The 27759-nt window shown below is 41.7% G+C and overlaps 1 protein-coding gene and 1 long non-coding RNA gene across 2 annotated transcripts in view; one reads left to right on the top strand and one right to left on the bottom strand.

Annotated features, from left to right (window-relative positions):
• Positions 1–22825, bottom strand: part of ablim3 (actin binding LIM protein family, member 3) — a gene marked incomplete at its 3' end in the record, with an annotated part of 104603 nt that extends 81778 nt beyond the window's left edge. Inside the window, exons 1-2 of the mRNA XM_083891789.1 lie at positions 22717–22825; positions 7019–7141 (exon numbers count right to left, since the gene is read on the bottom strand). Of these exons, the coding sequence (XP_083747915.1) occupies positions 7019–7141; positions 22717–22729 (136 nt within the window). The 5' untranslated portion in view covers positions 22730–22825. The remainder of the gene's footprint in view (positions 1–7018; positions 7142–22716) is intronic.
• Positions 3485–4724, top strand: LOC310929085. Its single transcript, XR_014592870.1, has 3 exons — positions 3485–3744; positions 4310–4415; positions 4498–4724. It is a non-coding gene; the product is annotated as an uncharacterized lncRNA (long non-coding RNA).
• Positions 22826–27759: the final 4934 nt, after the last annotated feature.

Below are 27759 nucleotides of genomic sequence, written 5' to 3'. Positions count from 1 at the left end.
TTATACGACCACACCTTTAACCCTGTAAGACCCACGGTTGTAAAATTACAAAGTTAACTTTAGCCATCCCTAAAAACAATCTGTTATATGTTATCTGTTTTTTTACCACATGTAAATAGTCATTGGGTCTTATTGTTCAGTCTAACAATGTTAGTCGATGTTACATTTGTTTATAAGTCTTGATTTATGGCCATGAACGCACACAACTTTTCAAGATCAACAGACAATTCAGTTCTGGGAAAGGTGTAAGTGTTCCTGAATGTGGGGTGTGGATGTAAGTGGGGGTTTGCTTGTTTTTCTTTTAGTATGATAAAGTAGAGACCATAGGCTACATTTACATTTAGGGCATTTAGCAGATGCTTTAGTCCAAAGTGACTTACAATCAGCAGACGGTATTGTCTGCCTTGAAAGCATTTCTACCCAGAGGACTTGGTCCACCACCCTATCTATTCCTTCAGGTAATGTACTACAATATAAAAAGCATATTTATACATGTTAATTCATTGTTTTTTTCCCAGAATGCCACCAGCAAGGAGAGAGCCGTGATACAATGTGCAGGATGTGATTGATATCATCCAAACTGGAGAGAGTGAAGTTGAGATGGAACTCAATGACACTGATGAGAGTGATGAAGACTCAGATGAAGATGTCTGTCAACAAGTGGACAAAGAAAACCAACCACCCATGGACTGTCCGGCTCATCATTACGTGGACATCGAACCAAAAACACACAAACACATCATGCACCGTGACAGGTGTCGCTGGCCGAAAAAATAATTCATCAGTCCCAACACTGATTTTTCTGGTGTGGATATCATCTTCAGGCAAAGAGAGCTCAGCAACACAGACAGTGACATCATGAAGCCTCTGAATGCTCAGAAGAGACCATTCAAGAGATGTGCACACCTGCCATTGGACGTACACAAAGACATGAAGACAGGGAGAGGATGCTGCAATAAAGGATTCACCAACACACAATGCAGCAAGTGTAATGTTCGCCTCTGCTTTTCAGAGGACAAGAACTGTTTTTAGGACTTTCACTAACAATGAAAGTTTGTCATGAAAAGAAAAAAGGAATGAAGAAGTTGCTAGAAAAAGCTAGAGTTTTATACTGTTTTTTTTTTTTTATTATTATTATTTTTAATAAATGCTTTCATAAAAGTATGACTAATGTGTGATTATTTTTAAATGTTATATACATTTATGGAGCTAAGTAAGCAATCAAACTTGCAAATGAACCCTTAGTTGTTGTGAATTGTTGTTCAGACAAAGTGAGAACAAATACAGAAATTCTGCTACCACCAAAGCCCAACGTTGTAAAATTTAATTTTAGTTTCTCTTAAAACGTACATCAACTTTTTTTTCCAAAAACTCTTTGATTTCTGCATCTAAGACCTCCTACAACAACATCTGAATGGTCAAATAATTATTTTTTTTAGGTTTTTCTTAATTTTGGGTCTTACAGGGTTAAACTTAAGCCCAATTTATACTCCTGCGAAAAGTGCTCTAAGTAGGTTACGCAGAGCACCGAGCGTCCACAGAGGCAGAGCTGATCACAGCCGACAACGTGGCTGCCAAACTATAAATATGTCATATTTTAATTCACACACCACATGTTTAGACTCTAAATGGCTAATTTCTCGCCTCAAATTATCTTAAAACTGCGTTCCGTGACACAGAAAAGTGAGAAACGGCTACTGTTTCAATGTTATTCCTCTGCAACAACAACAACAGTCTTTCTCTCTCGGACGCCATTACTCACTGTAGCCAAAAGCACAACAACCCTTCGTAGCGATCCCTACTGATCAGGCAGGAAATTAGAAATTGCAGTGCGTATCCGTCACCATGACGGAGAAGTATGAAGGCTTGAGGGGTCTCCGTGGTTACGCAGTTGGATAACGCATTACGCAGTCGGAGAAGTAAAATGTGGCCTTGTATCAACATTGTGTGTAGATTCCCAGCTGATCATGGTAACTGATAGAATGATTAACAAATGCGTCCATTTGGACCCTGTTCATTGTTTGCCATGAATGATGAGGAAAACATAAGAAAATAACTTAAAAAAAAAATCTACAATGGTGCCTGACAATTTAAAACAGTAAACATGTTTTATATTGTATAACATTATCTATATAAACAGCCCCCCAAAAAGAAGGGGCCTGGGCCCCTCTGGGGATAGGAGGTAGGACTTCAGGAAGCCGGGCCTCTACCACGGCTCAGGGGAGCTGGAGAAGGCGGGCTATCCCATGACTTGTGGCCAGAGGAGCCCGGAGTCTGGTCATAGTCCCTTTAACATCACCTGTCATGTAAATTCATACAGGACTTATAGGTTGTCCCAGTCAGGATTGAGTCATGTTTGCTAAAAACTCTACAAGACCGACTGACTTTAGTGATGTAGTAGATGTAAAATATTGAATAAAATGTTGTGCTGCATGACTGGCTTTATTTTCACTCTCACATTTAACTTTATGACGCACAAATTTACAAGTGGATCGCCGATATTGTCTCCAAGTGTATTTTGGGTAAAACTTGCCACCAACCGTCCACCAACGTCATCATCAGTCAGTTGTCAACAGACTTTTTACGGAAGCTAACATGAGTGGCACTTCATATAAACACAAAAGTGGAGTGGCGAAGCAAAAAGAAAAGGAAATAAGAGAGCAAGGAAAAGCCAAGTTACAAAAACTGGACACATATTTTGTTCGTCTTCCTGGAGATGAACCCTACCCAGCAGTAACTTCGACATTCAGTGAAGTTTGCACCGCCCTCCTTTTATTTTTGACTCTTGCCGTCACCGTTGCAACCTCTGAGCGCTCATTCTCCAAGTTAAAACTAATTAAAAATCACGTGAGGAGCACAGTGGGACAGGAGAGACTGAGTGGACTTGCCATGTTGTCCATAGAGAACGACAGAGCAAAGAAAATGGACGTACAGAGCATGGACGAGTTTGCGGAGCGCAAGGCTCGTCGTATGCCCTTCAAATAGTGGTGAGTAGGCCTTTAGGCTACTTCATATTGAAATTGTGTTTGTGAACATGTGGGCCGCTATGCCAGTTTTACTAAACTTTATAGCTCTATAGCTGATACAGGCTCTGAGTTGAAATTGTTAAAGTGGGTGTCAAAATGATGTGGTCGCTATCCGTGGTGCTGAACTGCTTTGAATTTGTGTTGTTTTATTATTAGTGTTCATGTAGCCTAATGTTTTTGTTGTTCTCTTGGTTTGTTATACTTCATGTCCGCTTGATTGACTTCCAAATGACTTATGGCGCTTTTCCACCGGCCCGACTTTAAACGGCACTACACTACACGACACGGTTTAGCGAGTGTTTCCACTAGCGTAGTACCTGGAACTCGGCACTATTTTTAGTACCTGCGGTGGTGAGGTTCCATTCGTGGTGCCGGTACTATGCGCAGGTACTATGCGCTGATTGGTCAAAACTGCCGGTAACTGATTGGCCAGAAGTGTCGTCACTGGGTGCGTCATGAGCGCGACATAAAATACAGGATGCAGGAGTCTATTTCACCATTTTTCGAAAAATAGTAGCGCGCAAATACTTCGACATGGCGACTCTGCATAAGAACACTCCATGGTCCAACGACGAGGTCCAGACTGTCCTGTGTTTAATCGGAGACGACAAAATACAGAGAGCTGGACGGAGCCGCCCGTAACGAGCAGGTCTTGCCGGGAGTCGATGTCCGCTCACGGCGTAACACAGCAACTCCAATAACTCTGCACACGCCAACGGTAAGTTTTTTATTTTCAGTCTAAGAGCAACGTTTAACTACTGCTGAGAATAAACTCGCTTAAACAAGACATTATAAAAGTAACATCATGTGTGTCGGTAATCTCTGTCCGTCTGTTTACACGAGACAACGTAGTTGGCTAGCTAGTTAGCAATGTCGCTATTAGGTGCTCAACCTACAACAAAACATTACGTAAACCTGTAAAAGAAACCAGATTTGTACAAGTCATGAATTAGACTTACTACCGTGTAACGTTTTGTCTTTGCGTGTTAAAACAGACTAGACCAGAATATACAGTATGGGTTCTATATTTACATTATAGACAGAGAATGAGCATCGGATATTATATGTCTATATTACACTTTTGCAAAAAGACAGTATATTGCACATGGGATGAGGAGCCTGGTTATATGTTGTCTACTGAGAGCTAACAGCTGCAGGGAGGAATAAAGGATAATAATAATGATAAAGCTCCTTCATTTAGGGTGTTTCAGTCTGTGGCTGAATATATATATATATTGTTATGCGTGTAATTACAGCGTATGTATACACTTCTTTTGTTCAAGAATCCCATTCCATATGTGAGGAGTGTTCATCCACCCCAGCAGAGCCATCAGCTGCTTCGTTATCGGGGGCACCAACTTCGCCACAGACCACAGATCTGTGCAACTGGTAAGAAATAATAAACATGATTTACAGCATTTGTGTATTTCCTTAATGGTTTGATTAATAACCCCTTTTCTCTTCTCTATAGTGTTATGTAGGGAAGAGAAAAAGAAGCACACAGCTGTCCTCGCAGAGCTTCAGGTGGAAGATGTTCAGTAGCAGGAGTGGAACCGGACACAACGTAACCGCCACATCACGAGAGTGCTGCGTTCAACCACGCATTCCTTTGAGTGATTGGGCAGCTTGTCCAGGCAATAGGTGGCAGGAGCATGCGACCTATTTCCTCCCTCCTGTCCTAGGACTCCACCACCTATGTACAGTTTATTTGATTTGCTGTGCAATTAAACTTTGGTTTGCTGTGTTTTTTTGTTTGAATAAACAACAATGTGACTTATGTGATTACGTCATGCGTATTTCTTTTCTTTTAATTGTGGCAGCCTTTACAAACAAAACGTATACAGACAAAAGGAGACATCTCTGCAGAAAGTACAAACTTTTATTTGTAATTCAGTGAAAAACAGTACAATAATAAAGCATTTTACAAATTCACAACAAGTGACACATCAGGCCCTCACCTACATCTCTGCCATCCTCTACACCCTGTGCCACTGCCACCACAGGTTCAACCACTGTAGCTGCTGTGTGTGCATCTCATTCAGTGTCATAGGTCTCACCATGATTTTCACACAGGTTATGCAGAGCACAGCAGGTCATCACCACCATGGATTTCACCAGCTGGACATCACAGTCATTCCTTTTCAGGAGTGACAGAACCATCTGAAACACACAGGCAGCATGCTTACGTTAATACCAGAATACCAAAAATAGAGATTGCTTTCGGTCATTACTACGCTGTACAATTGTACAGTACTATGTAGAAGTCTGAGGCCACCATTAGATTGTTGCTATAATGACAATAGAGGATCATTATTTCTATTTCACCATACTGGAACACAATCAGAATATATGTATGCAGTTTTTTGTTGTTTTAAAAAAAACATCCTCTACAGGTGTCCAGTATTTAGTGTGATCGACCCTTACACTTGAACAATAACACAACTCTGTTAATACTGGAGTGGAACCTTAATTAATGTTTCTGGTTCAAGACATGCATGAGTATTACATACTCAAAAAAACAACATCGTTTCTGCACAGTACTGTATATGAGCTAGTTAGCGATAGCAACTATATTAGCTTACCCTCACTCGTCGTCTCGTAACATCTCATCTTCAGTTTCATGATGTATGACTTCCCAAACTTCTCTGTACTCCTCCACAGTATTTCTTCTTGCCGCCTGTAGCTTTTTCTGGCGATCTTCTCTTCTGTGTGTGAACAAATGCCACAGACCGAGCAACAGAACGAGTCCACGTCCGTCATTGTTTATATGCGTGTGTGTCTCGCGTATAAGACGTCATAGCAGTTTCGCGCAGCCGGGTTGCAGCCGTGTTGTGATAACCACGCCCACGTTGAGAAGGTACGTTCTCTGTAGTGGAAACACAACTAAACCGTGCCGTTTCGTGTCGTGTCGCTCAGTGCCGTGTAGCCCGGAGCTAGTGGAAAAGCGCCAATAGTCACTCTCCGTGGTGCCGAAGCTTTTAAGCCCCGCTGTTGCGGGCATGTGTATGTTGTAAAATGATGTTATCATGAGCTTTATTATTTGGGTTTAAATATTTTCATATAGATGTCCGTGAACTCAAATCTTCAGGGCCAGCTTGTTATCAATCTGAGCAAGTTTGGTTTAGATCGGACTAGGATTCACAAAGTTAAAACAGTTTGCTTTTTGTTCGCAAAAATCTGAATTTCCATCGTTGCCGGGGCAACGCCGTTAAATGATTTGTCATCATTTTGTACATGCATCATCTACCATGTGTTTTGAGTGCTGTCAGTAAACTGAGTGTGATACGATGATATCTGTAAAAGTTATTCCCAAAATCTTAAAGAAACATTTTTTTTGTATGTTTTCTGCCACCACCAGGAGGTGCTGTTTTTAAAATTGACCGTTTCGTCATAGTCTTCTTCAGCAACTACCCATCATCACTTACTCAGCAAATTTGGTCTGGATCGGACCTTTCATTGTAAAGTTATAAGAGTTTGGTTGTCTGCGGCGAAAAAACAGAATTTTCGCCAACTTTGGCGCCCCGTATCTCGTGCGCCATGTGATATTTAAAAAAACGTTCCAATTGATTCCGTTTTTTAACTGGTCTACAGCGAACTCACCAAGTTTGAAGGTGATCGCTCAAAAATTGTAGGACGAGATAGATTTTGTAGCATTGCAACCGGATCACAGATAAAAAAAAAGAAAAAAAAAAAAAATTTTAACATGAGAGTCAACGGCAGAATTTTTGGGCGATTCTCCACGTCAATCAAATCGCCCCAAAAGAGGCAGGACCATACAACATGGGTGGCGGGTGGCGGTGTAGGAAGCATGAAAGATAGAACTCAAGTTTGTGTTCTGCCACTGGAACATGAGGCCTGGGTTCAGCGGTTATGACCAGGGCCTTCCAGGCCTGATGGGCCTTTGCAAGACAACACCTGGTTGTCTGATCACTACAGCTGTTTGTCTGCTCTTGCAGTGTTGTGTTGTTTGGGTTCGAGTTTCTATGTCCTACCGGTGCAGGTGAAACACTTGACGTGAAAGTGGGTGTCTTGTACTCGTACGACCTCTCCTTTGCAGGCGTCCCGACATCGTTGGCACCGGATAGGCTCAGAGCTCTGCTCACCACCCGTCGAGCCTTAATGATGAGACAAAAGACACAGACACATGATTAATAATCTATTAAAATGTTCAACCAAAGTACCAATTACAAAACAATACATACAGTGACTTATTTAACCCTCTAAACACACCTGGACACCTTTTTATGTTTTTGACTTTTACTTTTTAGAATATTTTTTAAATAATTAAAAATTTGCCAGGTTGTGTATTTTTGGATTATTTTTATTTTATTTTTTTTCATTTTTAACATGGTGAACTGAAATGCTAGCACTATTACACCTACGCACCAAAATGTGCTCATTGAAACCCATTTAAATCACTATTTTTGATCCTGCTCAGATATAAAGTAAAAAACATAAATCTTCTAATTTTTATTTACATCATTTGAAGCAAACGGCTTTAAATATGTGCTTTTTCTTTCTTTTGGCTCATAGAAAAAAAGTATTTTTTCTGATCAAAGGCACTCCCACTAAACCCACCCCCGCTCCACATAAGGTCTGAGGCAGAAATTTTGCGTGGGTGTGTGAGTACATGTGTGTGGGCATGTGTGCATGTGAGTGTGTGTGTGTGAGTGTGTGCGTATGCACGTCTTCAACGTGCACAGTGCATTTACAGTGTGCCAGAATGCGTAAAAGCCCAGGTCGCTTTCAGGTGGCACATCTTCCACGGCCTCTTTTCATGTAAAAAATTTTTTTAAAACTTTCAAACCACCAAAACTTCAAAGTACAGTCTCCAAAGCACCCCGACATCTAAATTGTGGGTTCCCCACTGCTTTGAAATATCCAAAACACAGGTGACTTCCCTGCACATGAAATGTACAGCAAAAATTAGAGCAAAAAACGCTTAATTCAGACAGACCAGAACCTGGTCCCGACCAGTTTAATCATAACATCGGCTATAAAAGTGCCGCTGTTTCACTATTTAACTCATTTACAGCTGGCGTCACCAAAGTCCAGTGGAGCTGGATCAGAACGGAGCATTTGTACGGAGGGAGAGATCGCGCTGATCCGCTGCTGGTTACTTTCTCTCTGAGCGTGTCTGCCTACAGATGTTCAGCTGCTCAGTGTCAGGAGGTCATTTATTAGGCTATAGCCTGTTTACCTTTATATACAGTCACCACTGAAAGAAGTTGTGCGCTCGCAGCAGGACGGGTAATTTAACTTAATGTGGCCATGAATAAATTAATTATTTCGCCTGTTATGTGTTGCCCAAACACAAATCTTGAGTAGGTCTACTCTGTTTCTCACATTTAAAAAGGTCTTTCAATAAAACACACACTGGCATTTTATAATTGTGATCAGTGAAATATATGAAAACAATATAAAACACAGTTTAAAACAACAGTTGTTGTTGCTCTAAAGGTTCATATTTAAAAGCAGCTCAATGTAGATCTGTCAGAAATTAAAATCAACCTCTTGTCATATTTGCAGCAACACTGTTGCTTCAGGCTGTGATCAGGCTTTTTTGTATTGCTCTCCATTAAAACAACCTGCTCCTCTTGGCTGAAATCAGCCCATTGTGGCAGCATTTAGTGAGGAAGTGAGCCTCCTTCACAGTACAGGCCTTAGGTCAGACTCATAATATATGGTTAAAAAAAGAGTCTTTTATTATGTTGTTTTATATAGTCTTAAGTACTGCTGAAAGGTTTATCACAATATAGGTCTTAAAATGTGAAAATGGTTAACAGTTGAGAGATTTCATTCAAAATTAAGAAAAGTAATCAAAATGTAATCAAATGTAATTAGTTACATTACTTTTAGAAAGTAATTGAAATAGTTACACTACTATTACATTTTCAACAGGGTAACTTGTAATTGTCACCAACTATATTTCCAAAGTAATCTTCCCAACACTGCAGACCACACACAATGAAGCATCACAGTGGCACCGCGGAGGCACTAAAAATGGTAATTGAAACCGAGTACACGGAGCGTGATGCGTTCCATTGGCTTCGGACACCGACACAGCCGATGAAGAACAATTCCCGGGGGCTGTCTCGTGTCCCTCCAACTCCACTGACTCTTTTGACTGTGGGGAATATGTGACACTAGCGGACCTTTTGTGGAAATCCAAAAACGGAGAGATCTGGGCACCCATAAACAACCTGGTGCTCCAGCGCACGCCTCCACGCAAGCTTAGTGAGCCGATTGACACTTTTTATTTATTTTTCACCGCGGAGATCACAAAACCTATCACCATATAAACCTATAAACCAGACTGCATGGGAGAAGGACAGTGCCCGAGTGGAAGGACCTCGATGCCACCACCTTGCAGGCTTTGTTTGGACTCCTTCTGTTGGCGTCTATTGGTCAGCTGGTGCGCTGCCAGAATGAAACCAAGGACAGAGAGGGTCGTGTTGGACATGACTATTGATCATTTATTTCCCCATTTGGGCTGGCAGAGGAGCAGCTGGGAAGAAAGATCACCATGATTGGCACAATGCGTAAAAACTGACCAGAGCCCCCCAAAAAAGGGGGGGGGGGGTAACATTATTTGCATAATAATGCAAATACATATACCAGGCTGCAATAATCAAAATAATAATAATCAAGTTTGCATAAAGTATACTGAAAATAATTTTTTGTAATTTTTATCATAAAATAAGGTGGATCACGACTAAACCTAGCAGTTTAAGGGTTAAAAATAAAAAAAAAATATTAATATTTTATATGTATAGAAAGAACAGATGTTGGTCTAAAACCTAAAAAAAAAATTTGAAAATAGAAATGTATACTATTTTTATAGCTGTGTACTTTCATGCGCACCATTTGGTGTGCTCGGTCTAAAAGTGCTAGGATTTAAGGCCATTTGACATTACACAAAAAATAATAATACAAAAAGAAAATGCTTCTGGTAATCTTTTACATATACCAGGCTGCAATAATCAAAAAAATAAAAATCCAATTTGCATGAAGTATATTGAAAATATTTAATTTTTTGTGTTTTTTTTAGATCATAAAATAAAGAATAACAGATCGTGTATGAAACAAAAGTAGCATATTGCAATAAAATTACATTGGCACTATTTATAACATAGATCCCAGTGACCCAGATAAGATGTCAGCAGAGAATACACACCATTCCCTTAAACAGAATGTATTTCATCATATAGCTGCTTTTCACACTCTGATGTTCCACAGATGTATGCAGCAATTTACTTCACTGTAGACTGTGTGTGTGCAGCTCACTCAATAAAGCATGTAGCTGTGTCATCACTTGTCTTGAAGCTGTGAGGCCTGACACCTACAGTATGTAAGCTGAATTAGCACCAGTCTTTCTCTCCTTTCTCCTTTTTTTCACACACTCATTTGAGCTGACTCAAATATACACACCCAAGGCTGCTTTAATGCACCTGCTTACTTGGGCTGAAGCCCAGGGGCCTCCCAAGTTTAGGGGCCTCCCATTTTCAGGTTCATGATGCGTTCACTGGATTTTTTAAACCAGCTGCTGAAGATGGACCCAGCACCGGAGAAAACTTGCTGTCTCACACACCTGAGAGAGCAGAGGATCCGCAGTCCGCACGCGCCCCAGAGAGAGGACCAGGCTGCAAACCAGCCAGGGGGAGATAAGTCAGGTGATGACCCATATAACAGTGACCCAGGCCGCTGGGGAAACCATATTGACGGTGCAAAAGTGTACACTTATTGGGCCAAAATGGGACTGGAGTCTTGTCAAAATAAAAACACTAACGTGTTGGCATCGGAACGCCAATATAAACAACAGAAAGAATTTTTTTCAAAACTATATTTCACACAAACTCAAAAACGGAGAGTGTGTGCCCAGAGAATGGCTCTGTTATTCGCCATCAGCAGGTACTGTGTTTTGCTTTAAAGGTCACATAGAGTGGTCCCGTTGCACATATATGTTAGTTATGGAGGTCTACTTACATATATTAACTTGTTTTTATGGTCAAAAACCTCCTAGTTGCTGTAAACGAGCCGATTGAAATCCTCTTTTCTGACGCTGTTCGTCAGCCGCGATGTTTCAGAGTGAACTCTCACCCCCAGAATACAGAGTCTTGTGATTGGCAAGTACTATTCAGCACATCTGCTCTCAGAAGCGCAGCTCCCCCCTCTGGAACGGTGGATGCACTGCTACTCATTATCAAAACATTGATTTAACAATGTTTAAAAATAGCTTCGTCACAACCCCGCCGCAGTCCCTTTTATGACTTTGACGCAGAGTCAGACCCAGAGTCAGAAGACACTGTCACACATGAAACACCTCCACAACTGACGTTATTCTTCTTCTGCGGTTCAATGTGCACAAAAGGATGTGCACGGACAAGTGCCCAGAGCAGGAGGATCTGCTGTTCAGGAGAACCGCTGTTAATTGGAACTTCCGGTCTAGGTCCGCTTTAAGACTAGTTTATACTCGCACAACGCCGACGTTGTGCAACCATACAAGTATGTACGGAGGCATTTATACTCACGTTCGCTGCCTAGCAACAGTAGTAAACAACAACTTTCCACATATCGCTTACATTGGTCTCAAAATGACTGTCCCTGTCTCTGTGTCTCTGTGTAGGACAAACATCCCATAATCCACCAGAATCACCGGGAGGGCTTTTCCCCCTGGGTCACCACTCTTTCTACGGGCTCGTCTCTTGCCCTTCACAAAGTGATCCTACTCTTTTTTTATCACCTCCTACAGCAAAAACCATTGTATTTTTATAACGTTGTAACAATCTCCTTCCATGAATATAAGGCCATTTGACTGTCTCGGTGCTCTCGGACAAAAGAGTCATACAAATACGTGTACAAGCGGACCTGCTCTGCCAGCCTTCCATTGAAAATGAAGAGTTTGCGCGTGCCACAGCCGATAAAGTTACACAAATTCAGAGGTGCACACCCTAGCACTGCAACACTTTTTGGAGCTCACACGCCCAGCGCAACACAGGATATGACGTCATTTTTGGCACGCGCCTGGCGCACTACGGTGACTGCACTATACTATGGCGAGTATAAACCTTATAAAACTTACAATACTGGCAGCACTGCTGGAACCCTGGCCTGCCTGATAAGTTCCCAACCACTGGTTCCACTGAGGACACTCCCTGCAATGTGTGTTTCTGGATACATATGAGACCAGGCAAAGGAAGGAGGTCTTTTTGATGGTAAAATCCCATCAGGTGTGAACCACATACATTAACTAATTGCAAAGCAAGCAAGTCTGTGCCAGCACTGACTGAAAACTCACATTCCATTTACAATACTGGCCTTATTAAAGTGGACCAAAACAAACCTGAGGCAAAGTATAACTCTCACAAGCCAGCCATACACAGTTAAATTCTCTCATGCTGAGGTGTTGAGTCATTCTTCTAATGATAACCACCATACAGGTGTAAGCCACTGACTCCAAATCAGTGACGGAAGCCCTGGGAGAACAGCCTGGAGCAGACAGGGCCAGGGTCAGAAAGGCCGAAAGGGCCTCCAGGGACGAATAGGCTGCTGCCATTTTTGCCCCTGATCTAACAGCCCAGAGGAAGAACATGCTGGGAGCTCAGTCACAAGGGATGCTGGTAGATTGGGTGTGACAAGGGAGAAACAAGCTCAAAGAGGAGCAATGAAAAGACCATGTGGATGAATCATAATAGGTAAAATATGTTTTCCAACTGAAGTTGTCTTGGTGTAGTTTTTACTCAAATTCCACCCCGTCATCAGTCATTATGTTATTTTATGAATTTTGGCATCTCCTGTGGACAGACCTCACGCCTGAACTAGGTTTAAAATACAAGCAATTAAGCAACTAATTTGCGGAAAAAACGTCAACGCCAGGCAGAAGAACATCGAAGTGGGCGTAAAAACAAGTTCAGCTCAGTTTAGCAGTTTAGGTTTTCGGTATGAAAAGACACAACCACATCTCATTCATGACTGCTAACATTATTCTGTGTTTGCTCTGCCTTGATATCAAACCACAGGGAATTAAACTCAAGCTAAATCTGCAAATTACAGATGATGAAAGACTCAAGCCTTTATTACAATGCAAGTTTAAACAGCTTTTGCAGTTACCATGAAATAATGATGTAACAATTATTAAGGGCAGCAAGTTCACTAGTTGGTGGTTGTATTGGATGAAGACATCAGTTCCATCAGTGACCAGGGTTGCAACAAAAGCCAACCCAACAGAAGGGGTAATGGAAACGTTATCTTTGTGATTCTTCCCAACCTTAATTAAGTGTCGTTAGAGCACTTATCTATGTCCAGTCCCTTCTGTGCACAAAATGTAAAAGTGCACAGAACAATATCAGCCAAGCTTAGGGAGCACGAAATCACGCACACAAATATATATACCATATAAACCCAAGAAGCTAAAAAGCCTATACACCTAACATACCCAAACAGCAGTTCTCTCCATACATTGTCCCACTCCCTCTCTTTATATCCGATCATCTTTATCATGGCCTTGGAGGGGAACATTCATCAGAGTGATGATAGTGTCCAGTGGTATCACAAACACACTGACACCGTATGGCAAGAGAAAAGGGTCAGATTGCCACTGACAGTCTGAACGATCGCTCAGTCCTCCCAGAAGCCAAGGTCATGTCGATAGCAACCTTGAGGACACAATCTTCAAATATATGATGAGCAATGCCTTCAGTTTATTCAGTTCATTTAAAAAAAAATTATGACCTGCTTACCACTTACACATGAAACTGAAACCTTTTCTTATTTCAGTGCCAAGACCAGAATTTCCTTAAAGCTCCCATGGAACGGAAGTTCCAATTAATGCTGTTTTTTTGGTGTGTATCTGCTGCATTACTTTGTTTATGAAGCCTGAAGGTTCGAAACAAACAGTTCAGCAACTGCTGAGAACACTGTGTTGTAATCTTGGGCTCAGCGAGATCTCTGAAAAAAACCTGTTCTGGTTACGTAAACAGCATGTCTCCTGAACAGCAGATCCTCCTGCTATGGGCACCGGCACATTCGGTTGTGTACGTTGAACCGCAGAAGAAGAAGAACGTCCGTGTGTGTTTCACAAGCAACAGTGTCTTCTGACTCTGTGTCCGACTCCGGGTCAAAGGCGTAAAAGGGACTGCGGCTGGGAGTTGTGACAAAGCCATTTTTAAACACTGTTAAAACAATGTTTTGATAATGAGTAGCAGTGCATCCACCATTCCACAGGGGGAGCTGCGCTTCTGAGAGCTGGTGTGCTAATTACGTCACTTCCAGGTATTGGCCAATGACAAGACAGTTGGGAAAGCTTTCGCTGGCTGGCCAATCACAACGCAGTCTGTCTTCGGGGGGTGAGATTTCAGTCTGAAACAACGTGACTGACGAGAGCTTCAGTAAGGAGAGATTTCTATCGGCTCATTTACAGCAATTAGGAGGTTTTTGACCATAAAAACAAGTTAATGTATGTAAGTAGACCTCCATAACTCATAATTTAACTGAACCTGAAACTGATGATCGTAGTCACCACAGAACAGCAACTGCAAATGAACAGCAAAAACGTGCCTGATTTTAGGCTGGTCTGTAAACACACACAATACATTAATATTTATTGGTGCATTATTGAACACTAGAGTGAGGAAGGGGAAGTGATAAATGGTGCTTGGCTCTGGATTGATACATTTTGCCATTTGCACCCTCTACCCTCAAAACAAGTTATCAAATGGATGGATTTGCCAATTGTCCAAAATGATCTCACATGTCTCTATCAACAGTGACGTGCAGTTAGCTCTAGGGTAGGGTAGGCAGGCAGTCACAGACCAACACGTACACACACTAAATTAGTATTTCATATGTTGCAGACAGTGCACCAGAATATCAAGATTCTAGTACTGTACTATAACAGAAACTTAAACTGTGTGTGTGTGCGTGCGTGCGTGGCGTCACATCATCATCTCAGACAACTACTGTGTCTGTCCTGCTCTCCTTCAGCCACGGAATAATCATCTGTTTGTTATTTTTGTGACGATGAAGACTGCTAACACGTTAGCATAAAGATCGCTAGCTTAAAATGCTAACAGTCTACACACCAGCTGTCTCTGTGCTTTCTCTGTCCTTGTGAAGACGTTCAGCCACAGACAATTATTGTCCTGTTCTCCTTGCCTTCCTTTGAAGCTTTGATGACGACTGCTTTGATAACAATCACGCTTTAATTTCACACTGCACACACACACACACACACACACACACACACACACACACACACACACACACACACACACACACACACTGAACTGCTGGAACGTTCCAGACACTCTCTCTCCCTCCCCTCACTCTCTCTCTGTACGTATTAATTAGCCATGTGTATTCTCCGTGATCGTCAGCTCATTGGCTGAAAAAGCAACAAAAGCTGTGGAATGTGAGATCGCCACACCCAAACTAGGAATGATTCACAGCGATAAAACAACCTTAATTCAAACACAAAGTTTATGGTTTTAAGACCCACAATACTGTGATTTGAAGCATGTAGTGGCTTCTTCAAAACTTCAACTTGTGTAATTTTGAAAAAAAAGGAAATCCCCTAATTTTGAAAAAAAAAACTTTTTCCTGTTTTTTCTCATTTTGCGCTGGGCCGACTTGTTCCCGCTTGGACCGTGGCGGGTCACATTTGATAAACAGTTCAACATGAGCTTGAAGTATGGTAGAGAACGAGATGGTGCCAAAAAAAGGACAGTGGACAGGAAGCCCAGGACACGACACACCACCCTGAAGTTTGGCTGATGGCACAGAGAGAAGACCAAATGCAAAGCTGCCTTAGATTGGCATGCGTCCAAGGAAGGATTACTGAATGGGCCTACTGGGCTGAAACCCAGGTCTGAGGAGGCCCTCAAGCAGAAGCCTCTGCGCTACTATCTCCACAACTATGTTATTCATTCTGATTTTTAATTTTTACGGGGCCCCTCAGCAAAATAACACTGGTTAATTTTGTGATATGTCTAATAAGTTTTAACAGTTTTTTACTTTTGCGCAACCTTTTTACCACTGTTGATTTGGGCATTTATGCATGGGTGGCATGTGTCTGTAGTGGAATCACATGGGAAAGACCCTGTTGTTGTCAGCCTTTTTTGATTAGCTGAAGATTAACCAATTACTGTGATCTCTCATGCTGAATCGGCTGTAAAGTCATGCTGACAAGGACCAAGGGTGCCACACACACCACCTTGACAAGGGCCATGGACAGTTAATGGTTGCCCAACAGCTGAGGCATGGTGTCCCTGGCCTTAATTGTCTGTCAGTGGCTCAGCTATGGGGAATCAGATGTTTCTCTATCAGCAAAGTCATTAGTCAAATGACGGTCAGGACTTGGAGGTTATACCAGACACTGTTTAACCACCTGAAGAGGAAGCATCTGATACCACATGCAAATGGTGTTTCACTGAGGTGACTCCATTTATCACAAAGTCCTGACATTACAAATCTACACTTCCCAACACATTGGAGCAGACAAATATAAGCACGACCAGAAAGTGATGGGAAGAGGTGACTGAGGGTGTCATATACACACTATGGGATTTAAAATGATGTGTGGGCCACACAGTGGAGTAGTGTCTAGCACTGTTTCCTCACAGCAAAAACGACCCAAGAATGGATCCGAGCGAGGGCCTTTCTGTATGTTTGCATGTTCTTGCATGTGTTTGTGGGTTTACCCTGGCTTCATCCCCATAGTTTAATTGGACACTCTAAATTGCCTGAAGGTGTGAATGTGAAAGCGAAGGAACTGGCGACCTATGAACCCCGTCGTGTCACCCTATGTCAGCTGGAGTTGTTCCGATTCCGATACCAGTATCGGAAAGGCCTCTGATACTGCCGAAAATGCCGGCATCGGTATTGGTGAGTCCTGGAGTCCAAGCACTGATCCGATACCACATAACTTATTAGAAGTAGGAATCTGTTTACTGGTTAGCTTCATTAGCTATGACACAGTTCTTCTCCGTTGCTCTTAAAACAGTTGCACTGTGCTGCCACCGGCAGCTGCTGATTTAGAGGCACCAAGAAGAATTGATCAGCTGACATTAGCTAAGGAGCTAAAGTTAGCGCATAATGTCGGCGGTTTGGCAGTATTTCACACTGAATGCTCCCACCAGTAAGACTGCGACATGCAACATATGCAAAGAAGCAATTTCGAGGGGTGACACGAGTGTTGCAAATTTTAACACCAGCAACTTGATCAAACATTTGAAGCCACGTCACGCTAAAGAACACGAAAGAAAAGAAGGACCAACTGCAGCCTTTAAAATATAAATGGCTTCCATTTGCTGTATTCATTCATGTTTTGAAAAGGGTTTAACCTGAGCCAGGCCTCACCACAATGATAATCATATTACAGTCATGCAGTGTGGTATGATTTAAAAAAAAGAATGAAAATTATAACACATTGGTATTGTTATCGGTACTCGGTATCGGCCGATACCCACAGCACAAGTATCGTAATCGGTATCGGGAGGGAAAAAATGGTATCGGAACATCTCTAATGTCAGCTAGGATTGGCTCCAATGGTGCAAATTGGTCCAGGTTGGTTGTAGTCTGCAGGTTTTAGTCTGCAGCCTCAGTGACGCTGACGTAGTTTCCTGTGTCTCATTTGCATTTAAAGAGACAGGCACTTAAAAGCGAGTGTTCTGAACAGTGCTGTTTTGGCAGGGTGAAAGAACTGCTATGGTGCTTCATCCTTAAGGTATTTTGACCAAAGCATGTCACAGACATGTTCATTAGAACACCAGGGAACTAGTGTTGTGTCGGTCAGGAGTGATTCGTTCGAAAGTACGAATCATTTGAGTGAACGAACTGACTGGGATCACTTCATGAACTGATTCGTTCCATTTTTAGTTCAGTTGAGCTCAGCAGCGAGCGTGGCGGCCGGGAGTGGAACTGCCGGGTCCTGTGAATCACTCGTGAAGTCATTCGCCGACGCCGATGCCGTCACTCACTCGTGAATCTTCGACAAACCGGACAGCCAACGTGCGCCGAGCGGGGAGGGAGAGGGAGTGAATGTGAACTGTGTCTGCCCGGCCGTGCTGCTGTGATTCGTACACTGTCAGTACACTGACTCATCATGATTCGCGCGTACGAACGAACTGACACACAGAGAGCTGGTGAACTGACGCTGAGGGACGAACTGACACACAGAGAGCTGGTGAACTGACGCTGAGGTACAAACTGACACACAGAGAGCTGGTGAACTGACGCTGAGGGACGAACTGACACACAGAGAGCTGGTGAACTGACGCTGAGGGACAAACTGACACACAGAGAGCTGGTGAACTGACGCTGAGGGACGAACTGACACACAGAGAGCTGGTGAACTGATGCTGAGGGACAAACTGACACACAGAGAGCTGGTGAACTGATGCTGAGGGACGAACTGACACACAGAGAGCTGGTGAACTGATGCTGAGGGACAAACTGACACACAGAGAGCTGGTGAACTGTCGCTGAGGGACAAACTGACACACAGAGAGCTGGTGAACTGACGCTGAGGGACGAACTGACACACAGAGAGCTGGTGAACTGATGCTGAGGGACAAACTGACACACAGAGAGCTGGTGAACTGACGCTGAGGGACAAACTGACACACAGAGAGCTGGTGAACTGACGCTGAGGGACGAACTGACACACAGAGAGCTGGTGAACTTACGCTGAGGGACGAACTGACACACAGAGAGCAGGTGTACTGTCGCTGAGGACATGAATCTCGTCCGTGCTGTCACTCACTCACTCTATGACCCGCGGTGCGAACGTACTGCACTCAGGGAGGAGGTGAGTCACGTAGCGGGGCACTGGGCTACTGCTTAGACCTGAACGATTTGGTGAACAAATCTTTTGAACGAATAATTTTAATGAACTGATTCAAGTGATTCAGTACACTCAAATGAACTGCCAATCCCATCACTACAGGGAACTAGGTTAACGTAATGAAATAGGCTATAATATGTCTACTATAGCAGCAGCACTTAAGTTTTATCAAAGGAATTCATTTCTTGATTTATTCAGTTAAGTTGCTGTTGCACTACTGTTTTATACTGTTCAATTTAAAATATAAATGGCTTCCATTTGCTGTATTCATTCATGTTTTGAAAAAGGTTTAACCTGAGCCAGGCCTCACTACAATGATAATCATATTACAGTCATGCAGGTGTGGTATGATTTAAAAAAAAAGAAAAAAAAGAATGAAAATTATAACACATTGGTATTGGTATCGGTACTCGGTATCGGCCGATACCCACGGCACAAGTATCGGAATCGGTATCGGGAGGGAAAAAATGGTATCGGAACATCTCTAATGTCAGCTAGGATTGGCTCCAATGGTGCAAATTGGTCCAGGTTGGTTTTAGTCTGGATATTCTCAAGGGTACATTTCATCCATCCATTAATTTTCTACCGCTTTATCCTCCACACGAGGGTTGTGGGGAGAACAGTCTCAGCTGACATAGTAGGGCTGGGCGATATGGCTTCAAATTAATATCACGATATATTGAGCTGCTCACCTCGATAACGATAAATGAACAATAAGTTTGAAGTTGCTAAATGACGTCATCGCCTTGTTTACATAATATACCATTTGCCTGATATAAGCATGTGCGTTGTGATACATATCAGTACTGACACATATCAGACATAACACACACGCAAATATATATATATATATATATAATAAATGCAGTGATTTTTTTGTTTGAGACTGAGTGAAGAAACATTTACACCGCACTCTATAAGCCAGAGAGTTTCCAAACACTACAAAAGTCTCCACTAACACCAGAAAGAGTCGGGAGATTTTCCACTAGTCGTGTTTGACGAAAAAAAGTCGCTAGGAGGAGTCGGAAAGTCAGATTTAGCGACAGTCTGCAAGTTGGCAACACTGCTACCGCACCCGCCGCAGCAGCCGATTCGCCTTTCCTCACCGTCTCTTTCCCTTCTTGTTACAGAGGGTGTGGAGTCACGTGACTACACACGCTGTACACAGCCGAGTGTCTTAAAGGGACATGAACATACCTATAGGCTGCCTACCTACACACACAGCCAAAAACGTGTTTTATTTTTTTGATTTTTTTGAATTATCGAATATATCGATAACAGCAAAATTACGTTGATTATCGTTGTAAATTTCGATAATGATACATTTCCGATATATCGCCCAGCCATATGACATAGGGTGATAGGCGGGGTACACCCCTGGCCAGTCCATCGCAGGGCCACACATTCAGAGACAAACAACCATTCACTTTCACCTATGGTCAATTTAGAGTGTCCAGTTTACCTAATCCATTTGCATGGTACATACATGCATGTTTTTGGACTGTGAACCCGGAGATAAACCACACAGACAGGGAGAACGCAAACTCCATGCAGAAAGGCCCTTGATCCAACCGGGGCTCGAACTGATGATTAAGTTGATTGATTTGAATTGTTGGTTAAAAAATGTTTTGTGTCAGGAGTGATATGTGACTAAAGGACAGCAGCAAAAGTGAAAGGAAAGGTCTACAAGAGGGTTATGAGAGCTGCTATGATGTTTGGCTTGGAGACAGTGCCACTGTCTAAAAAGGATGCCACGCAGGAGGAAAAGAGCAAGACCACAGAGAAGATTCAAAGAATTGGTTAAGGAGAATATGAGGACAGTTGGTGTAACAGAAGAGGACAGAAGTGATAGGGCAAGATGGGGGCAAATGCCTAAAGGGAGAAGCCAAAAGAAGAAGTTCAAATGTTTTTTTAATTAATTTCTTCATGAAAGAACTTTTAAACATCCGAACCTCACTGCATTCAATTTCTCCACGACACCTGAGAACTCTGTGCTGTACAGTGATAAGGAGAGAGGAGAGACGTAGCAGAGCTGCCTGTGATCTATGGCTCTGCAATTCCCTTCAGGCCCCTGAGCTCAATGATCGTTACATTGATCAACATGTGTTTTATCGCTCCCCTAAGTCACACATATACTGTGCGTACACCATATCATGTAAGGGCTCTGATTTATCAGTGATGCCAACTTTTGTAAAATTGCATCTTTACTGTGTTGGGATTATCACATGTATCAGTATTTCTGACCAAGACCAAGCGTGTGGTCAGGCACACCCACAGACACAGAGTGGAGTCTCAGTAACCATGAAGTACAGAAGGACCAAAAGATAAAGGGAGACACTCAGAGCTGTCTGTAATTACTCCATGTGTGTGTGTGTGTGTGTGTGTGTGTGTGTGTGTGTGTGTGTGTGTGTGTGTGTTTTGATGGCCTCTGGTCTATTAAAGCCAATGCAGCGGAAAACAGCGCACACACTACAGCCTGACAGGCCCATTCATGTTCAGACCTTAAGAGTGTCTGAGTAGAAATAAGAGAGGAGATGTTCTTTCCCCAGCCGTGTTGCCTCAAGCCACAGTGCAAACACGTCACCCCACCATCTGACACACATGCACGCACACACACACACACACGGTTACAGTCTCCTCTCCTCTCTCGTCGCCTCATGAGGACTACATGACTCCTCCTCCTCTGTCACTGTGTGTCAGCTGAGAAAAGCATTTTGAAGCTTAAAAGAATTCTACTCATTCTCTCAGGAGGAGTCAAGGAGCTGCAAATGCCACTCCCCGGCACGCATGGCACAGGCACTGGCAGTCAGACAAGGCTCGGTACCAGAGAGTCAAGAGCACTAGGATGAATAATGTAGTGCAACACAGTGACAGGCTATATTATGAATGATGCAGTAACAGCCAGTTCACTCATGTATAGGAGGACAGCGGAGGGAGGCTATAAAGCACCTGACACCATCACTTTCAAGAGAACCTGGGGCACATGAACTCCAACTGGTCCTGACATCTCTAGGGACAAGGGTGGTGGTGGTGGGGGAAAGTTCTTAAAAAAAAGTAAACCTCTGAATCAACTAGTGAGAACCCGTAAACACAACAAAGTGAAGGCATTTTTATGAGTGCGCTCACAGCTGAGGCTGCCATGCCTGCAGGCAAATGTCCTGATTCAGCTGACAGAGGATCAGGGTCACACTCAGCTGATACAAGGTCAGCTGAGCATCACTGCAGTCCTCTAGGCAGGTCTAGGATAAGTATGACAGAAACCCTCAGGCTGTCAGACTCAACTTGTCTTATGCTGCTGCCTGCATTAAACACAGCTAAAATCCACGAGAAGACAGGTGGACTTTAATGAAGAGGCAACAGCTGAAAGCCTGGGTGACCTCCCAGGAGAGGTCAAACTACAACTTCTACTACTACTAGTGCTGACGAGGATGAAAAGGGAGTGAGGAAGATTAAAAGAGAAGTGAAAGACACATTTGGAGGGTCCAAGCAGCAGCTCTGAGTGGATGAAGAATCCCATAAATCTCTCTCTCTCACCTGAACTCTGATTAACTTTGACCTCCAGATATACTTAGCTCCTCTATCCTTTCTAAATCTGCTCCACAAACAGATTGGCTTCACTGAGGCATTTCCTCACAACAGCAACACACATTTGCTTAAAGATGATTTTTTTTTCTCGATTTAATTTAATATTCTTTCAGATGTGACTATTGCATTCAAGTTTTCTACTACATAGTGAGTTGTAATATTTCCTGTCTGATGTGACACGAGCTTCCATTGTTCTATAGTAGTTTTTCTCAGCTCTCACCAATGTGTATACCTGCGCTTCAAAGCGCACAAGAATGGACTTACCACAGGAACTCATGATGCCCGATTTTTTTATCCAAAATTAAACGGCTCCGTGAAAAAGAATCCCATAAAGCAGGAGGAGATCTTCAGGGAGCACTTTGCTCCTTATCGTGTGTGAGGAATAACGACGGAGCGATATCCACTGAACATGGATGATGGTGCGCCTCACGCCTTCCTTGCCAGTCAATTTCTGAGGAGGTGCACGCAGCCACAGATTGGCTTTACAATGTCTAAGGAAATAAAATGAAAATAAAAAATAGGAAAAAATAAATAAATAAGGCGAGGATATTCCCTGTTATATTTAAATCCAAATGAAGCTCCTGTGGTTGGCTTGTGTGTGAGAGTGTCGATAAACCGTCACATCAACACAGTCGAAGTCCACCGTCCACCGTCCAGCGGCCCCGCCGCTCTCTCTCTCTCTGTGCCGCCGCTGCTGCTCTCACCGTGCGCCCCGCACACACACACAGACACACGACTACTGTCAACACGCTCACAGGAAACACCCTGCTGCCCCCGCTTTCAAAATAAAACCAGCAAAACTGTGGAAGTCTTTTTATATCTGTAAGCGTTTAAACACAGAATAAACCTCGGAAATATGCCAAGTATATTATGTAAAAACAAACATGTAGCTAGATGTGCTAAATATATTAAATGTGTGCATTTCTACTGTATTTATAAAAAAATAAAATAAAAAAAACATTAAAAACATTAGACAGGAATAAGCAAACTAAGCAACATACAGTATCAAATAGATCCTAAGATATATTTAGATATCTAAATGGAGTTCATCTTAAGTTATTTGCTTTTATTCTGTAGTTGAAAATTTGCACATTATGCACATCTGTGCTTAGTTAAAAAAAAAAAAAAAAACTTGTTTAATTCAAGTTTAGCGAAATCACACTTAGTGCTTCACTTTGAATACAAATTAATAGGAGGACACTTTTGTGATTATATAATTCATAATTAATGCAATTTATAATAATAGTAAAGCACAGGTGACGCTGAGGTTTTGGAAGTGTGACCCCCAAATCAAATTCTGCTTAGGGCCCCAAAAACAAAAAGGCTTAATGTTTGCTATAACGCCAATGCTATGTTGAATACATGTCTTTATCTTTAATACTTCATATATTTACCTGAAACACATATATTTTGCATTATGTAATTGTGCTACAGTGTACGTACATGTATATTTAATATGTGTTAAGGTTATTTTGACTGATTAAACACCTCAAGACATTTTAATTTTAATTACTCAGAGTTGCATATTTAAATATTTAAGGAACACATGAAGTGTTCCAATTCACAAATCTTTTGAAAAGCAATTGTTATGTCGGTTGTTTCAGTTGGTCACGAAGGTAAGCCCAACACAGGCATCCTTCAAAACACCACAAGTCCTTTTTTTCCACTTTACAAAAGAAGTTGATCATTATTTAATGATCAAAAGATAAAAAAAAGATTGAAAAATGTCCAACCATCTAAATAAACGTGACAAATTGCTAACACTACCTTTTCTCTCTCTCTCTCTCTCTCTCTCTCTCTCTCTCTCTCTCTCTCTCTCTCTCTTACTCACACACACACACACACACACACACACACACACACACACACACACACACACACACACACACACACACACACACACACACACACACACACACACACAATGATACACCTAATATTGAACATTATAACCCATTGTACTGACAAAACTATCCATTATTATTATTCTAAATAAATTTGGTGATTATTTCAATTATTTTGTCACATATTGTCAATTCTAAATATGAAATTGTGAAGGGAGCTTTTGGTAAGAACACAGTGGTAACTCATGTTAACAGATAATTTAAGGGAGTTCCTTCAAAAAAAGTTCAGCTGCTCTGTTCTCCCTCGCTCAGGTTTGCCCACCCTGTTGAAATGCCCCTGTCAGTAACAATGACATCCAGTCTACATTACAACACCACTGAAAACAACCTGTTCTTACAAAATACCCTTGAATAAAAGTGCACCTCAACTCTTTAATAATATTACAATCTTCCTGGCCCATTTATTAAAAACAACACCATTTTATTGTGAAAACAGGCTTGCTCTATTTTCTATATTACTCTGATTTTCTGACTTGTACACCTTTTCTACTTTCATCCTGAGTTAGCAACATCACTGTGGGCTGCTGTGGACCCTCTGAGGACACTATGGCCTACATCACACTGCCAAAAACGTAATTAGTCTCAGTCTTAATTCATTTTGTCTCAGACATGATGAGGGCTGAATGACAATGTTTAAGGCAATTTAGAATAATTTAAGACTTAGTCAAGCCAGTGGCATTTCATACCTGACATAAAATCATACAGTATGTGACCTTTAAATAAGATGAAATGGTTTTTCCTGAAACGACTTGTCTTTTTTTATTATTTTTATTTATCATAACACTGCCCTGTAAAATCAGCGTAAGCAAATTAGTGGATTATTTGCAGGGGGAGCTGCAATGAGGAAGGTAGGTCAACTGTCCTACAGAAAAACAGAGGATGAGTCCTGCACTCATGACTTAACTGTTGTTGTATTGATGTGGAAAGATCTCCATCTATTGGTCAAACACAAAAACACACGCTGTGTAATGGGCTCTGAGTCACTCTGAAAAGTCAGCTGTCGTGAAATCAAATCAAGCTTTAAAGCAATTGACATTGGAAGTTGGTGTTATTATTAACATACTGTCAATGAGTCAATTACTTTCAACATGTGTATGTAATGATCAAGCATGTCTTGGATAAACCTGCCATAATTTACCTTTTTTCACAGCAGATATACCTCTACATGAAATAACAAGTTTTGCTTATAACATTCATGAGTGTTCCACTCCAGGTTTAAAAGAGCCAAGGTTGTGATATTGTTCAAGTGTAAGTCACACTAAATACTTGACACTTTAACACAGGGGTGTCAAACTCAAATACAGAGTGGGCCAAAATTTAAAACTGAACAAAGCCGCGGGCCAAGGTTGAACAAATTAACCTTTTAATAGGGACCCAAACAAGTTTTGCATTGAATTTTGAACAAGCAAGGCTTATATAACTTTATATTGACATGCAAAATCGAGTTTCAAATAATAATAATAATAATTAAAAAATATCAATGGCATATCAAATAAAATTTTAATAAAAATTGAATGCACCTTAAATACAGGATAAGCGGTAGATTATGGATGGATAAAAATGTAATGCCTCTTTTCTATTTGCAGCCTTCTGAGGTAAATATAAAAATAAACTTTTTCCACAGGCTAATAATACATTTGAAAATAAAATAACAATAATGAATGAATCAAACATTCAAGCCTTGAAGTAGCAAGAGAAAGTGCATGAATAAAACGTTAATTATTTCTCACAGTTTGCTCACAGTTTGCTATACTGATTTGCTCTAACACTGAATATGGAACAAGCAACGCTTATATAATTTAATAGTGCAAAATCAACTTTCAAAAAACAAACGAAAAAACATCAATGGCATATTAAATAAAATATAAAAAATTGAATGCCTCTTTTCTATTTGCAGCCTTCTGAGGTAAATATCAACATTAACTTTTTCCACAAGCTAATACATTTGAAAATAAAATAACAATGAATACAAAACAACAGCAGAGCATTATGGGATTATGGGATTTGTAGTATTAGCGGTGCCGCTGTATAATACCGGCGGGCCAGCTCTAATGTTAATTTGATATTGCCTCAAGGGCCAAATGAAATTACACCAAATTTGGCCCGCGGGCCAGAGTTTGACACCCATGCTTTAACATGTAGAAACATTTTTTTCTGAAAAACAATGTTTTTATAAAAGTACATACATATTTTCTGGATGTGTTCCAATAATGTGATTGAGAAATAACAATACTGTATGGTCACTATTGCTGTGTGTGTGTGTGTGTTTTTTTTTTTCTCTCTCTCCCTCTCTCTGTGTCCTGAGGAAGTGTGGAGGAAACAGGACAATGGCGGGATGTGACAGGCACCTCATATTCTCCTTGCTGCCATGCACTGTTGTCCCTGCTAATGGAGCTCAGTGGTCGTACATTTTTTAAGCCCAGTCTCTGGGAGCCTTGTAAAGACGTTTGGCATGAGAGAAGACACGCATGCTGCATGATACAAGATGATGTGTCCTTCATTAGTTTAATACAAAGTCATCATTGTCACATTAGTCTAAATGCACTGTTACAGGGACAGTTTGTTTCATTTTTGTTGTTGTTGTTGTGTGTGATTGTGTGCAGTCAGTGAGCCACCAAGAGCCAGCCTGAGAAAAAGAAAACAGAAAACTTAACTAAAGAGTCATCCCATAATAATGCCTGCTTAAGTCTTACAGTAACTTAAGAATATTGTTGCCACTTTGTCTCACATTAAGACGGTTCTTTCTGGCTGGAAACTGAAGTAATAAAATAACACATTTGAATGTAGTGATGGAGGCAGCAGTTAATCAATAACTGTTGTATTGTATGACCTGATGAAAAATCACATATTTTTTATGGACTTTGGTGTGAGAGGCAAGTGCTTTACAAAGTTCATCAAGCATTAGTTTCCGGTCGTTAAAGCCTGCCAAAGAGCAAGAATGTTTGTTACAGTGTTTACTGCCTCTGCCCTGTAGTCAATTACTACCAGTGTGTATAATTATTGACAGGAAAACACCTTGAGCAGGGTGTGCTTTTCCACAGTATGTGCATGTTTGGGTGTGACAGAATGTAGGCAGGTGCACTGTGAGCCTAGCGTGTGCTGGGTGCTCATCAATCCTGTGTTGTGCTTTTGTCCTCAGAACTGATGGGGCAGAAAAACAGGAAGCGTACCTTCCTGTTCACCGAAGGAAGTGGGGCAGGAGGCCACCGGGTCAACTCAGTGTTGTCTCTGTGTCTGCACAAGGCGCCAGTGCCCCTGAATCAACAAGAAAGGCTAGTATCTCCTGAGAGGTGTTATTACTGGAATAAATCTGCATGCTGTTGACATCACCCTTCTCCCCCTGATGGAAACTTGCTGTTGCTTGAACTTCGCAACATTTGAACCAGGCTTGTTTTCCTGCAGA

This window comes from Microchirus variegatus, assembly GCF_963457635.1.
Source record: "Microchirus variegatus genome assembly, chromosome: 6".
NCBI classification, from domain to species: domain Eukaryota; kingdom Metazoa; phylum Chordata; class Actinopteri; order Pleuronectiformes; family Soleidae; genus Microchirus; species Microchirus variegatus.
This window is presented reverse-complemented; position numbering and strand designations above follow the sequence as displayed.